The sequence below is a fragment of the Monodelphis domestica genome, chromosome 6 (genome assembly GCF_027887165.1).
Source record: "Monodelphis domestica isolate mMonDom1 chromosome 6, mMonDom1.pri, whole genome shotgun sequence".
In the NCBI taxonomy this organism is placed as follows: Eukaryota; Metazoa; Chordata; class Mammalia; order Didelphimorphia; family Didelphidae; genus Monodelphis; species Monodelphis domestica.
In genome coordinates this window covers 309195116-309211113 of record NC_077232.1, presented here as the reverse complement: position 1 = coordinate 309211113, position 15998 = coordinate 309195116, and the positions used below count along the sequence as shown (strand labels likewise).

At 44.5% G+C, this 15998-nt stretch overlaps 1 protein-coding gene across 4 annotated transcripts in view; it reads right to left on the bottom strand.

Annotated features, from left to right (window-relative positions):
- INTU (inturned planar cell polarity protein) overlaps window positions 1–15998 on the bottom strand; it is an 82273-nt gene that overhangs the window by 62004 nt on the left and 4271 nt on the right. For all 4 annotated transcript variants that reach the window (XM_056803514.1, XM_016422895.2, XM_056803515.1 and 1 more), the window contains exon 1: window positions 13196–15998. This exon is cut by the window's right edge and continues 4271 nt beyond it. In XM_056803514.1, the coding sequence (XP_056659492.1) occupies window positions 13196–13395 (200 nt within the window). In that variant the 5' untranslated portion in view covers window positions 13396–15998. The remainder of the gene's footprint in view (window positions 1–13195) is intronic.

Genomic DNA, 15998 nt, shown 5'->3' with positions numbered 1-15998 from the left:
GCAGGCCGACGAAACAGCCTCACGGCCAGCGATTCTGAAGGCAACTTCCGGAAAGCGAGCGGGGGGGGGGGGGGGGGGGGGGGGGGGGGGGGGGGGGGGAGTGTGGCCTCGTGGTCCGACCCTTCCATTCCAGTTCCAGTGAGGCATATTCAGTTTAACCCAGGGAAAGCCCATAGAACTATCTGCCCAGGACTGCCTCTGAACACCAGAAAGAGACAAGAAAAACTAATCCTCCACATTCAGAGATGACAAACTCCACAGAACCACAGAAGCCCCAAAATACCAAGAAAAATAAGAAGAAAGGGGCGACTTTGGACACATTCTATGGAGCCAAAATACAAAATACAGAGCAGACAGAAGATAATATAAAAGAAAATGCTCCAAAACCTTCCAAAGGAAATGGAAACTCTCCACAAACCTATGAAGAATTTGAATCAGAAATGACCAAAAAGATGGAAGCCTTCTGGGAGGAAAAGTTGGAAATAATGCAAAAGAAATTCACGCATCTACAAAACCAGTTTGACCAAACTGTAAAAGAAAACCAGGCTTTAAAGGCCAGAATCAGGCAGCTGGAAGACAACGATCGTGTAAAAGAGCAAGAATCAATAAAGCAAAGCCAAAATACCAAGAAATTAGAAGAGAACATAAAATATCTCACCGACAAGGTGATAGATCTGGAAAATAGGGGGAGAAGGGATAATTTAAGAATAATTGGACTCCCAGATAAGCCAGAAATAAACACCAAACTGGACATGGTGATACAAGATATAATCAAAGAAAATTGCCCAGAGATTCTAGAACAAGGGGGCAATACAGCCACTGACAGAGCTCACAGAACACCTTCTACACTAAACCCCCAAAAGACAACTCCCAGGAATGTAATTGCCAAATTCCAAAGCTATCAAACAAAAGAAAAAATCCTACAGGAAGCCAGAAAAAGACAATTTAGATATAAAGGAATGCCAATCAGGGTCACCCAAGACCTTGCAAGTTCTACTCTGAATGATCGTAAGGCATGGAACATGATCTTCAGAAAGGCAAGAGAGCTGGGTCTCCAACCAAGAATCAGCTACCCAGCAAAACTGACTATATACTTCCAAGGGAAAGTATGGGCATTCAACAAAATAGAAGACTTCCAACTTTTTGCAAAGAAAAGACCAGAGCTCAAATTACCCTCCAGGATGGTTGGATCAGTTCACCACTCCACCAGCAATGTATTGTATGCTTTCTTTTTTTAAGACCATCAAATGAAACAAAACCCCTCCCAAGTCATCTATTTCTTCTGACCCTTGATGATGATAGGGATCTAAGGGAACACATGAATCAGTTCTTTACATTAGAAGAGAAATCATTTATCCTTGTTAGTCCCTTGTGACCATTCATGACTACTTCTTTATTTTTCTCTTGACTTCTGTGTTTGTTCTTTAAAGTTTCTCTTGACTCAGATCTTTCATCAGGAATGATTGGAAATCATGTAAACATGGAAAAAAACTTAAAATAAATAAAAAATTAAAATTTTAAAGAGGAATGCTTGAAAAGCTTTTTATTAATTTCCCCCTAAAATGTCTATTTTGTTCTCTGTAGGATTATGTTTAGTTTTGCTAGGGAGGTTATTCTTGGTTGTAAGCCTAGATTATTTGCCTTCTGGAGTATTATATTCCAAGCTTTCTGCTTCTTTTAATGTGATGGATGGCTGCTAAATATTGTATGGTCCTGACTGTGATACTAGAAGTCTTTCTTTTTGGCTGCTTTTATAGAGGAAGCACTGGATTTTGGTTATGAAATTCCTGGGATTTTTAATTTGGGGGTTTCTTTCAGGAGATGATAGGCAGATTTCATTTCCACTTCATTCTCTGTTTTTAAGATATCTAGAAATGTGCTACAATTATGATTTCTTAAAATATGATGCCTAAGCTCTTTTTTTTTTTGTCATGGATTTTAGGAAGTTCACGGATTATTTTGGTTTTCTCTCCTCAATATGTTTTCACAAGTCACTAGTTTCTGCTATGAAATGTCTTACATATTTCTTCTATTTTTTCCAGTCTTGTAACTTCATTTTGCTATTTCTTGCTTTTCTATAGAGCTGTTAAATTCTATTTAGTCCATTCTGATTTTCTGGGAATTTTTTCATAAGTTTTGTGCTTCTTGTTTCAATTTAATACCCTTTCTAATTCTTCTATAACTCTCATTTCTTTCTCAGTTTTTTCTTCTAGTACTTTCATTTAATTTGTAAGCACATTTCTTAATTCCTTTTAAAAACTCTTGCTTCATCTCTCCCACAAATTCTAATTGAATTTATGCCCAAGTTATGTTTTTCTCTTGAGGTTTTGTTTGTGGCTGTTTTGAGGTCATTTTCTTTCTCCCCCCTCCCCTCAGTTTATTTCTTGAGTGTCCCTGTCACCATAACAGGATTGGCAGAGCTTTTATGATACAGTTCTATTTTTGTTTACACTCTCTTCTACCTACTTCCCAACTCTGGACTTGGTGTTAAGGTTAGATCTGTACATTTCTGAAAAGAATGTCTGGGCCAGTCCTGTTGCTTTTTTCTTGGGAGTATTGAACATTGAATTATCCTAGGATCTCAGGCTGGGAACCTGTAAAATTTCAGTGTTGTCTGAGTGGTTGGATCCTGGGCAAAGTCTAATTTCTGCCCTCTGGCCTGAACTCTGGGTTTGGGTTTGAGCGATAATACATCTGTGGACTGGGCTTGGTTGGTATTCTAAAAGGCAACAGCTACTGTTGGTTCAAAGGGACAGAATTAGCTGTAGACTCTCCTTTGTTCTGGGACTCTTACTCTGGTTATTGTAGACTTTGGACTGAAGTAGAGGCTGGCACTGAAGGGGCAGCTTGGCTCTTAGGGTCAGACCCATACAACTATTGCTGGGTTCTGCATGTTCTCCTTTTTCATTGCACAGCCCAAGGCCCTGGACCACTGCCCTGAGACACAGGCCCCCTCCTCAGTCTACCTTGGATCTGTGACCTGGAACTGGGCAGCAAGCAACAGAAATGCCAGCCTACATTTATCGCCACATTCTGTACAGGTTGGGCTCTCTTTGCTGAATTTGGATCCTCTCTTTGTTCTGGTGCATAGCTTCTCCCTGCTCTGGGAAGCCTGACCCCAGTCAGGGTTTCCAGACCTCTTTCTTTCTCTATCCTGATTTGATTTAGAAACACGACTATGATTTTTTTCTTTGACAAAGAGGCTTTTAGCTCTTTTAGCTAAGGTCAGCATTTCCACATCTTCAATCCTATCTCCTCCTATCTTCTTCAGCAGATATTCCCAACAGTCTTCCATCCCTCATCTTCCATCCTTCCCCCATCTATTGGTTCCTTCTCTACTGCTTTCAAACATGCCCAAGTTAGCTCTGCCCTTAAAAAAACCTTCCCCAAGCCCAACCTTCTTCCCCCACTTCCCATATTACTATTTTACATTTCCCTCCCTTTGTCAGTCAAAATCCTAATCTTCTGCCCTAGTTTCTTCTTCTCCTTTCACTCATTCTGAAATCTCTGCATTCTGGTTTCCCATTTTTTGGAAACTGCTCTCTCCAGAGTCAATCTCTAATATTTCCAATGATCTCTTAATTACCAAATCCAGTGGTCTTTTTCTTGGTCTGCATCCTTCTTGACCTCTCTGCTGACCACGCTCTCCTCCTGGATACTCTTGCTTCTCTGGGTTTGAATGAGCACTTTTCTCTTCTGCCTCTCCTACCTGTCTGACCACTGCCACCTTATTGGTCTCCAAGGCTGGCTTGTCAGTCATAGCGTGCTTGCAGAGTTAGAGGTTGCCTCAACTGTATAACTAAAACTAACAGGATGCCCCGTAGCAGACCATAATCATCCCAGGAAGATTCTGTAGCTGTGTAAAAACTGCTTAGTTGACAAACTTTTATCAAGCTTGCAAATTCCTGACTTGCTATTTTTAACCAGTAGTTTTTCCACTATTCATGCTTCTATTTTTTCCTTTTCATAGAAAAATGCCTACCCCAGCTTAACTGTAGACTCAGTCTGCCAGCTCTCTACATATGAATATATATATATATATATTCCTAATACAATGACGTGTGCCTCCCAATAGTTCTTTGTTTTGTGGCACAGCCCCAAGTCATTTCCCTGACAAAAATCCCTAAATGTGGGTACTCCCTAAGGTTCCTTTTCCCATCAGTTCCCAAGGTTTTAATTAGCATGCAGATGACTCACATATTCATATATCCATTCTAAGTCTGAGCTCTAGGCCCATTTTGTCAATCACTTACAAGACCTCTCCAGATGTATGTCCCATAAGCAGCTCAGGCTCAACAAGAACAAAACAGAGCTTGCGTTCTTTCCCTCTAAACATCTCTCCATCAAACTTCTCTACTCTGGTGGACACCCTTACCACTTTTCTAAACACTTCAGGGTTAGCCTCGGCTCCTCACTTTCCCTCACTCTGATCAGTTGCCAAATCTTGGCATCTCCACCCTCACAGCAGCTTTGTACCCCTTCTCTACTCACATAGACACCATCTTGGTTCAGACACTCATTGGCTCTTGCTGAGATGACCGCAATGACCATCCTGCCTAAGGGATCTTCTCTCTCCAAACCAGCCTTCACATAGTTGACAACATGAATTAAAGTGAAGACCTGACTATGACAGCCATCTACTCAACAGACTGGTGGTTCACCATGCTTCTTACATAACATATGAAGGGCCATTTGTTTTTAAAGCCTTGTGGAACCTGACTCTAATCTGGCTTACTGGCCATTACTCCCCCCAAAGCATAATGCATCCAGTCTGGACTTCTGTGTCCTTTATTCAGAGCAATTCATCCCACATATCCATGTCTTTATTCTGGCTGTCCCTGATGCTTAGAATGCACTCTATTTTCCCTTCCCAGCCCCAGTATGCCCCATTTTCTCCATGACAAAGCCTCTCCTCATCTCCCCTCCTATAATTGCCCTCCATCTCCACCCTTGCATTCAACTTGTTCAGTTTTTCAGTAGTGTTCAATTCTCCATGATCCCATTTGGATTTTCCTTAGCAAAGATATTGGAGTGGTTTGCCATTTCCTTCTCTAGCTTATTTACAGATGAGGAGACTGAGGCAAACAGGATTAAGCGACAACTTGCTCATGGTCCCACAGCTACTAAGTGTCTGAATCCAGATTTGAACTCTGGAAGAGGAGTCTTTCTGACTTCAGACCCAGTGCTCTACCCACTGTGCCAACTGACTACCTTGTACCTATTTTGTACATATTTCTTTATACATACTTATATGCGTATGTATTGTCTCATCTTGTGGATCAGAGGCTCCTTCAAAGTAGGGATTATTCCATTTTTTGTCTTTGTATCCCTTAGTGCCTACCATAGGGACTGGTACACAGTAAGTACTTAATGCTAACTTATTGCTCGACACCTTTTTACTCAAATATTTCTCTGTTGACATCCCTCATGCTAAGTGTTAAAATCCAGTTTTTCCTTCAGACCACAAAGTATTATGAATGGCAAGACTTTTCTCCTACCCATGTCCTCAGCTCTGATGTTGACCATTTCTGTTTCCTTGGAGTACACAGAGTACTTGACTCAATGCCAGAAAGATTTAATTTGAAGAGTCTCAGACACTAACATTATGACTCCAGGAAAGAGGCTTCACTCCATTCAGCTTTGGTTTCTTCATCCATAAAATGGGACAATAAAAACACCTCCCCGACAAGGTTGTTCTAAGGATCAAATGTGATAAAATATCTAAAGTTCCTTGCATTCTAGATATGTCAACTGTTTGCTATTATTGCTGTTACATGTCAGTCTACAAATCTGGGTGTGGATGTCTAGTGATCTAGTCATCGCATGCCTGTCTACCCATCAAAAGCTCCGAAACTTGATTACAATATCAACAGACTCAATCCTCTGAACTTGAATCCAGATGTCACAAAAGAAACAAGGACAGACAAATGAAAAGCATTGTAGGCTCATCTGACACTAATTTAAAATTGTTTGTTAACTTTATGCTTGTCTCTGTGGGGAGGACCCAAAAGGATATAGAGGCACGGTCCCCAGGTTTTGAAAAATTGAGGGGAAAACTGACTCATTGACTCTTCTACATACTCTCAACAAAATCCTTGAAGAAGCGAAACCAGAAACAAAGCCAAAGCTTGACTAGGTCCTTTAAGAAGTGGAAGAGTCCCTGCCAATATGAAGTAGTGGTCACCCCCATTTTATGTGCCTGTTTACAATGCAGAAGAACAGATTGGTGACACAGCTTGAACCAACCAGAACCCAATCGTAGAGTGGTCATCCAGCATCTTGGTAACGTAAAGAATGTCAGTTACTGGGGGCAGAACTCCTGTGCTAATAGGAGCTACTGGAAAAACTGGAAAGAATTTGGGGAGAAATTAGGCTTAGACCTCATACCTTTCACACTAGGCCCAGGGAAAGAATTCTTAGCCAAATAAGGATAGAGTAAATCAGAAAAGAGAAAAAGACAATTCTGACCATATAAAACTGGAAATTGTTAGCATGATAAAGTCAAAGACTGAATTAGAAGTAAAATGACAGAGGGGGAAATATTTTCCCCAGTTATCACCAGGAAAATTTGATGTTCAGAATATGTATATTAAATTTATGACATCAAGAGCCATTCCCCAACAGATAAAGGATATGAATAGTTTTCAAAAGAATTTCAAACCATAAATGACCATGTGAGAACCCACTCAAAATCATTAAAGGAAGATAAATGCATATTTAAGACTTGGGTTTTGTATTAGAAATGATAATCTGAGGAGATATTTCTAGTTGTAATAACTGGGATACTCTGGCTTGACTAGGGAGATACTATGGGAAACCTCAGGGTGCCTAGTTGTAATGGAGATAGAGATACTTCTGAGAAATAGAGAGATACTACTAGAAGGGATACTCTGGGGTTGCCTATTGATCACTACTGATGGCTAATAGATCAAGATATTTCCTACCCTCCACCCTTCACCTCCCAGTTTTCCACCCACACCCACCTGCCTCCCTTCCCCTCCCCACTGTTAGTCAGCCACCTTTCTATGTAACTCAAAGGTGAACTGTGAGGTTTAGAGAAGATACTTTTCCCCTCTTTCTCAGGTAAGGAGGTTTATTGGGAAAAACAGGACAAGGATGGAAATTGAGGTGAGAGGGACAGGGTTATCCCTAATCTATAAGGAGGGTTAGGAGGATTTTGGAAAATGTCAGTCCTGTCACATGTCTCCATTTTGTGTCACAACTGTGACACAAAAAATCTGTCAGGGAGATGGGAGGATAACTGTTTAATCTTCTTTCTTCTTCCTTCAAATTCAAATCTCAAATATACAATCAGTTCTTCACATTCTAAGCCACCAACAAAAGTTAATTTCTTCTCAGCCTAGCTCCAGAAGCCCCCACAAGGGTCCTTCAGCCTAGGACAGAGGCTAACAGGGGTCCAGTTCGGAGCTTCTTCCCCCGTCAGCCTGGCTTGAGTCTCCAACTGTCTTTCCTGGGAATACTCTATTTGGAATGTTTTTTCTTGATTGACAGCTGAGGTCCTTTATTTTGTTTTGCATGCATGAAATTCTCTCTTCCTTCATGCCTCTTCCACAGTTTCATATTATAACCTGCTATGTTGTCAATGGATTAAAAAAAAATGGCAGTCATCAGTGCTGGATGGAGCTGTCAAGTAGACCAAATATTCCAGGATTTTTATTTGGAATTATGTGAAAAAAGTGACTATAATGTTCACATCCGTTTAACTAGTGAGTCCACTATCAGTCATGTACCCCAAGGAAGTCAAGGATAGTCAGGCATATGCCAGTTCATGCATAGCAGCACTCTTTATGGTAGAAAAGAACTGAAAACAAGGGTACGAATGGACTAGTGGAATAACTGGAAAAAAATGGCATATGAAAGCAAGATAAACGTTATTTTGAAGTAAGACATTATAGATATGAAGATTTAGAGAAATGCAGGAAGCTGTGTATGAACTGATATAGAGAAAAATAGTTAGAACCAAGAAAACAATAAACACAAGTGACTACCAACAACATCCAAGTGTGGGTCACAGAAAGGAACCTGAACTCTGTGTAATGGAAAAACCAAGGAACCTGGAGAAGAAACAATGAAACAAATAGCACACAAGTAGGCCAATCCTAGCGATTATCTATTGTTAACAGGCTGTCAGACAAGCTATCTGAGTGCTTTTGCTGACCAAGAGAGACTTTGATTTGGGGAGAAAGGGATGACAGGTGACTTACCTAAAGACACTTTTAAACAAAAGAATTTTCAGAGCACTGGATAAAAGAAGAACGGCCCCACAAAACATAAAAGCAAAAATAAGTTATGAGAAGTGTAAGGAGGAAAAGGAAAGAAAAGGCTCGCAAACAGAGAGTTGGCAAAGAGGGGCTTGCCACACACCACAGAACTATAAGGACCCTATTCTAGAGTGTGGGAAAGATATAAAAAAAGACACAGTGGGACAGTTGAGGCCATTGGTTCCTGTCCCTGGGAGAGATTGGACCATCAAACCTTGGTATACTAAGTCTACAAACTTAACATTGATATTTCTCACATATTTCAGAAGGAATCAGGAAGGTATGCGGGAAACAAAATAGAGATGGGTTAAAGCCCAAAGAAATAATTCAGTCAGATCAATCCAGGTTTAGCTTGGGAACAATGAAACTGAAACCTAGTTCACAGGATCATAAATTTATGGGTGACCCTCAAAATCCTCACTCAACTTGGGAGCTTCGAAAAGGCAATGAGGCAAAAAAGAAAAAGGAAAACAAAAAAAGGAAAAAGAAAAAGCAAGAGAAAAGGACATTCTAAGAAATTCTACAGATGCCTATTTCCTGGCATACAAACCATCCTGAGAAATCTGGGCAAGGTGTCAGAACTGGATGACCAGGAAGCCAGAAAGTAGTGAGGTTGCAAATGATAGTGATTGGTATTTCTGGCCTTAGTGACAGCTGGCACACTTAGAAAAGCAGGGCAGGGGCAAACTCAATGGTCAGGTACCACCTTTAGGCCTGTTTTATGTGTGTGTGGTTTTTTTTAAGTACTTAATATGTGTATATTGATTGGTTTGTTGAGGTACCTTTTAAAATCAATTTGCATTTAATTTTTGGGAATCCATCCATTGAGCCATTTTCAAATTACTATTATGAGTTAGACTAGCTCACTATCATGTCAAAGAAGGTCTGTGAGGGATTCGATTTAGTGAATTCACTCTGGCATTTTATGATCACTGCTTCCTTCCCTCAATTCCATTTGTCTAGTGGGAGAACTCACGGGAAATAAATGGAAGACTGGCACTATGAAAACAAGAGTTTTAAAAGGTTCCAGAGTAGTCAAATGGAACGTTTCCTGGCTGGGGAATCAGAGGACCTGGAATCAAATTCTGCCCTTGACATTTATTCCCTATATGACCATTAGCAAGTCCCTTGCTCCATAGGCCTTGGACTTGGCAGCTGTAAAATGTGGGGTTTGGCCAAGATAAAGGTCCTCTGAGGACCCTTCTAACTCTGTGCTCTGTTACTAAAGGCCATAGAAGACATGAGAGCAAACTTATTCAAAAAGCCAGAAACCATAGGCTGGAATTTCACCTGTAAACAAAATTAAAATAGACTACCATAACATTTAAAACAATTTAATATTTAAGTCAACTTAAATGTTGAAACTCAGAATATAAAACCCCGATCTCAAGAGCTGTTTTAGACAGGCCTCAGGAAGGACACTGTGTGGATAGAATTTGGCTCTCCAGGGACTCTCTTTCCCAGTATCCCTGTTACGTGCCAAGGGAGGGAAGATATAAGTTTTGTGTAGCCCCACCCTCTCTCTTTTCACCTGATCCAGCTGGTACATTGGGTGAGGGCCAGGCAGGAGAATTTTTCTCACGTGTCTTTCCTCAGGTTTTTGCTTTTGTTCTTCTATTTTTTCCTATTCAAGTGATTATTAATACATCTTATAAAATATAATACTTGGAGTTATTGTACATTAATTTAAATCTTACAACACTCACTCTGTTCTTTCCCAGTCACCCATGTCAGGTCCTTATCCAGCTCATGCCTGCTAACAATGGGTGTCCTTCAGAGGGGTGCAGCCCTCTTCTTTTCTCCATATAGAATGGACTTTTCCCAATGGATTCAATTATCACCTACATCTATGCTTATGATTCTTTGTTCTATTTGCCCAGTTGTAACCGCTCTGCTGGCCTCTAGTTTTACATTTCCAGTTGCCTATTGGCCACCTCAAACTGGATGTCCAGTACACAGATTAAGGCCAACACATGCCAAAGAGATCTCCTGATTTTTCTTCAGCCCCTTCCCTATCCCTAACTTTTTAGGGCATCACCATCTTCCCAGTTCCTCAGGTTCATGGGTTCTGTCATCCTCAGCCCCCCTGGCCAATCTGTCGCCAAAGTCTGTAGATTTGATCTTTGTAACATCTCTTGCATTTGCCCCTTTCCTGACTGTGCCCTAAGCCTGGTGCAGGCCCTCAATCACCTCACCCTTGGACTGGAGCCATAGCTGCCTGCCTTCCTCAGGTCTCTCCCCACTCCAATCCATTCTCCATACGCCCACCAAAATGATCTTCCTAACCGGGCCCCCCTGGCTTAATACATTCTGGTGGTTTCCTATCTCCTCCTGGATCAAGTATAAAGCTCTCTGTCTGGCATCCAAAGCCCCCTCCTACCACCCTGCTATTATACCTTCTACCTCCCCTCTTTCCAGGGATGGAGGCATAGATGCCGAGGCCGATGGGCACTGGCAGCTCAGTGTTTGGGAGGCTCTGATGGAAAGGTGGAGAGAGGCTTCAGGCCTCCTAGGAGGTCTACAGAACCAGGCTGGGATCTGAATTGTCTTGGAAACATCCTGAAGATCCTCTGGCCAGACAAGTTCTGGACACGAAGGTCCATTCTCAGGCTCAGCCACCAAGCACTGAGACCCCACTGCAGAGAAGGCTGCTTGAGTGCCTAACAGGACGATTTCAGGGACCTCACACAAGGAGGTCTGGAGAAGCGATAAGGGCACTGTCAAGCTCTCTGACGACCCTGGGTCCTGACCGTGAGCCATGGAAGACGTTGGCATGGCGTGCCCGCATCAAAGAAGGTGCTGTGCTCCGTGCCCAAAGCAGAATGGCAAAGACTTGAAAGCAACCTGAGACGTGCAGCTCTGGAGACATCTCCATACCAAATGCTCTCAGGGCTATCTGTGCCCGAGCTGTGGTAGAGCCTCCCCAGCTCTCACTGGTCTGAGCAGCTAGTCAGTCACGCTGTACCACGACCCCAACCCTAGTATGTCATTTTGGTCCTTTCCAGCACTTATTCAGCCGTGTAGCCTTCCTGGCCTCCTTGCTAGCCCATGACCCTCCATCAGGGTATTTTCTCTGCTGTCTTCTCATATATGGGATACTCTCCCTCCTCTCTCTCTGCCCCCTGGCTCCCTTCAGATACCCGGGGAAGCCTTTCCCTATCCCCCCTCAATACTAGAGCCTTCTCTCTGCTGATTATCTGCAACGGATCTTGTCTATGGAGGGTCTGCACAAAGCTGTTAGACTGCACTCCTAGAGAAGAGGGCTGTCTTTTGCTTTTCTGCCTATCCCCAGCACCTGGCACTTCAGAAATGCCTAACACTAACGGGTCTGCCTAGAACTTTTGTCTTCATAATAGATATCTTTCAAATAAATCTTTGAGTCATTTCTCAATTGGGTGAAACACCAGAATTGGGAGGGAGGCAGGGAAGCAATGTGAGGTTAGAGATAGCACCCAATGCCCCAAGAAGAGGAGTTCAGTCCTGCCAGAGCTATGCTACACAAATCACTTCATGCCAAGCCTCAGCTTCCTCCTCTGTAAAATGGGTGTGCCTGTATAGTGCTTTGTAAGCCTCCAAGCTCTGCATGAACATGAGTCCTCGTCATTCTAGCTCTAGTATTTTAGGATTCCAGGAGGAGGAGGTCCACCAGGGTGCCCCTTTTTCCACTCTTTGCTTGGGTTCCTTAAGTATAAGACCGGGAAGTTCACCCCTAAGTTCTCAGTATTTCAAAAATTAAAAACTTGTTTCTGGTACCTCAGTACCTCCCCAAAGTCACCGGCACCCAAACCCAGCATTTTCTTTCTTTAAACCTTTCCCTGCCATCTCAGAAGCAATCACAGGATTGGTTCTAAGGCAGAAGAGCAGTAAGAGCCAAGTGGCTGAGGTCAACAGACTTGCCCAGGGTCAGCCAGCTCGGAAGTGTCGGGGCCACATTTGCTGGAAGCTGCCTCCTTCTCCAGATCATGCCCTCAAAGGGTTCTCTTCATCAGGCCTGCCACCCTGAGCTCCTTCCACTGCGATTCCCACTGCAGCCTGAAGGCCCTTCCCCAGGCACTCTTTACCGAGGACACCGGGGAGGGATGCCACCACCTGCTGGCCCTCAGAGGCCGGGCTCCATTTACGGAGGCCCCACATTGCCGCCCCCGGGCCTCCCCCATCTTGTTACTGGGAAGTTAACTTAACAACCTCCGCCTCCCCCCTCCCCCCTTCTCTGGAATTTCCCAGAAAACCCGAGGCCTAGGGAGCCACATGATGGGGCTGGGCTGTGGCCACGACGCGCAGAGCCTGCCTCCAGGTGTCTCTGCTGGCCCAGGTGCTTCATTCTGTGGCTCTGCAGTTTGCGGGGGGCCCTGCTGGCTCCCTCCAGCCGCTACCCAGCGCTGGTGAGAGCTTTGCCTTCGACTTCCCCGGCGTCCTGTCCCGAGCACAGCGGGGTCTCACCAGAGTCTGGGGCCTCAGTGCCTGCTGCTATTACCACCGACTGCTCACGCCGGGCCCCGCTGTGCTCAGGTCAACGGCCGCCAGGGGAGAAAGAGAATAGGAGGCCCCTAACCTTTCCAACTCTCACGCGGGACACTTGGCATCCTCAGGGCTCAGCACTGGGGCCCTGGGCATGCGCACTTGGTCAATACGACTCCTACAGAGGAGAGCTTGGGCCGGTGAACGGGCAGACCCAGTTCGAATCTCGGTCGGGCCCACCCTGCGGGACCTTGGGGCGTCGCCTCCCTCTGGACCTCTCAGCTGTAGAATGCATTGGCCGGCGGCTGCATTTCCGTGGCCTCTGAGTCACTACCTCCCAGACTACCCACGATCGCTCTAGAAGCAGGACGGGTCCCATCCCCCATACCCCCAGCACGTGGCCCCCGCAGGGCGCGGAACAGTCGCACAGAAATGTCCCTCTTCGGGACTCTTACTCGTCTTCGCCACTGGAGGAGCCCCAGCTCCGACTCCCGCCGCCGCTCTCTTCGCTCTCGGCCTCCTCCTCCTCTTCCTTCTCCATCGAGGTTGGGGCGCCGCCCGGCCGGGCCGCAGCCACTCCATTCTCCTTCCTTCTTGCTGGCAACGATAGCCTCTGCTGGCGCAGCCCTTCAGGCGAGGGGCTCAAGTCCGACATGGCTAGGATCCCGGGCTGAGAACCAAGAGGGGGGCGGGCCCTCAGGGCCACGTGAGAACTACCAGATGTTCCTATTGGCTGCTTCCAGAGTTGCCTAGGAGACAGGGAAGCTTCCAGGCTCTGGAGAGAAGGAGGGAAGGGGTGGAGGAGGAGTATGGGGAAGGAGGCAATGTGCTGCTCTAGTAGCGCTACAATTGGAAGTCGTTTCCTAGCTCTGCTGCTTCTTTCCTGGGCGACCTCGGGCAAATCCTTTCATTTATCAGTGCCTCGGTTTCCATGTCTGTTAAAGTTAAACGTTTGGACTAGAAGGGGAAAAACAGGCGAAACCCATGAGCCGACATTTGGGGAACTTGTATCTATCTCCTTTGACACTGCGGATCCTGAATGCCCTCTTATGCTATCCCGGTACTCACTGCTCCTCCTTTGCTGGGCGAATTGCTCTGCTGGGCATGTCCGACGTCTGTCCTGTTTCCAATTTATGGCTCAGCTGAGGTCCTTGTCTTGGGCACTGCTCTGCCCTTTCCAGATTAATGAGAGCATTTACTGTTGGATAAGCAGGAAGTCACCTCAGCTCCGCATCCTCCAAGTCTGAGCTCTGAAGCCGGCCACCTCCTGAGCAGAGGCTCTAGAAAGATCTACAAGGGCTGGCGTTTAGGAGCCCCATTGAATTTCCCTTCCAGGCTATGTGTAACCACATATCTCCTACAGAGAGATGGCTGCCAATGGGAGGAGATATACCTCCCCCCACTTGCTATAGTCTGAAAGAAGTGCAAGAGCCTCAAGACTCGTCCTTTCTCTATAGCTAATGCCAAAAGAGTTGATTGACTTTTCAACTGACTCAAGGGTCCATCTCTCAGACTGAAAGATTTCAGTCTCTCCTATTCACCCGTATCAATGAGTTGACAAAGAAAAGGCAAACAACTGAGACAGTCAGTACCCAGAAGCAAGTCCATATCTGATGAGCATAAGACCGTAAGTTTTTATTAAACGATTACCTTGTCTCACAATCAATACAAAGTACTGGTTACAAGGCAGAAGTTAAGTGTTAAGGTTAAGCTAAGTTAAGCTAAGTTAAGAAGTTAAGGAGTTAAGTGACTTTCCCAGGGTCATCCAGCTAGGAGTGTCTGAGGTCAAGTTTGCACCCAGCACTTCCATCTCTAGGCCTGGCTCTTGATCCATTGAACCTACTAGCTGCTCCCAAGATTGTAGATTTTGAACTGGAAGGAGCCTCAAAGGACACTGGCCCAATTCTCTCATTTTACAGATAGGGAAATGGAGGCCCAGAAAGGTTGTAATGTGCCCAAGGACATACAAGTAATGACAGGCATATAATTTGAACAAAGATCCTTTGACTCCAAAACCACTTTAGTATAGTGACCCTGAATTTTTGTTAAAGCTCTTCTCATAGTGATGTCATTTAAGGGTTGTTATCCTGAATTCTTGTGCTGACTAAACCAACTTTTCCACACAGAGATCTCCTCAAATTTAATAGACTCACAGAATTTCTCTCTGATGTTCAACAAGGTAACATTTGTCACAGAAAGCTTTCCTGCATTGTCACATTCAACGGATTTCTATCCAGTGGGAAATAAGTGATAAGCTCATGCTGGGCAATTGCTCACATTCATTATGCTTTACAGGAGTTTTCTATAGAGTGGACAATCTGATGTACAGTGAGTTTATCCCATAGGCTTTGCCCCATTCCTTACATTCAAATCTACACTTTCCTGATTTTTTGTATGCAAATGACCTTTCCAAGACTCATCCTATGATTTCATCAAGTGGATCTAGGAAACTTTTTTATTAGGGGCTGGGGTGCTGATCAGCCTCGTACCAACAAGGTCATATATGTAGAGCTACAAGTGACTTGGGGGTTCTCATGAGTAATCCCCTCATTTTACAGATGGAGAAACCGAGGCAGAAAGGTGAGGTCATACATGTGGTAAGGAGCAGAATTGGTGTTCAAAGGCAGGTCTTTTGCCTTCCTTCAAAGCTCTTTTCTTGTGATACCAAGAAATAAGAAAGTATTTTAAGATCCTTAGTACAGTCCCTGGCATATAGTAAGTGCTATATAAAATTTAACTGTTTAGCGGTGTCCTATGATATAATAGGTACTTCACGTTTTTTCCATTGCTTCTCTCTGCTCAAGCAGGAAAGAAACAATTAAAACACACTCTCAGCCATCTCAAAATAGAATGATCTGCCTCAGGGGAGAGTGAGTCACTCCAGGACGGGTAGTAGTTAGAGAGATGTCCAGGGGGAGGACGCCTAGCTGACCTCTTCAAGCGCTGAGACTCTATTCTGATTCTTCCACTTTACAGTTTAGAAAGATGAGGCCAGAAAAGGGTTGGCCAGGGTTCTGTGTCGAACGACATACTACCTACTAGTGATCGGCTACAGTCTTGCAGGGTCCCACAGGTGAGGCACATCAGGGCTTCTTAGCTTTTAGGTGCTGTGAAATGAGGGGCTCCGTCTGAGCTGCAAAGAAGGCATTTCTGAGGGGTCAGAGTGAGCCCTTTATTGCCCCCCAAGCGGTGGGAGCCTGAACGGTACTCAGAAGCCATGTGGGGAGCCAGCATAGCCACACAGCTTTCCAGCTTGGT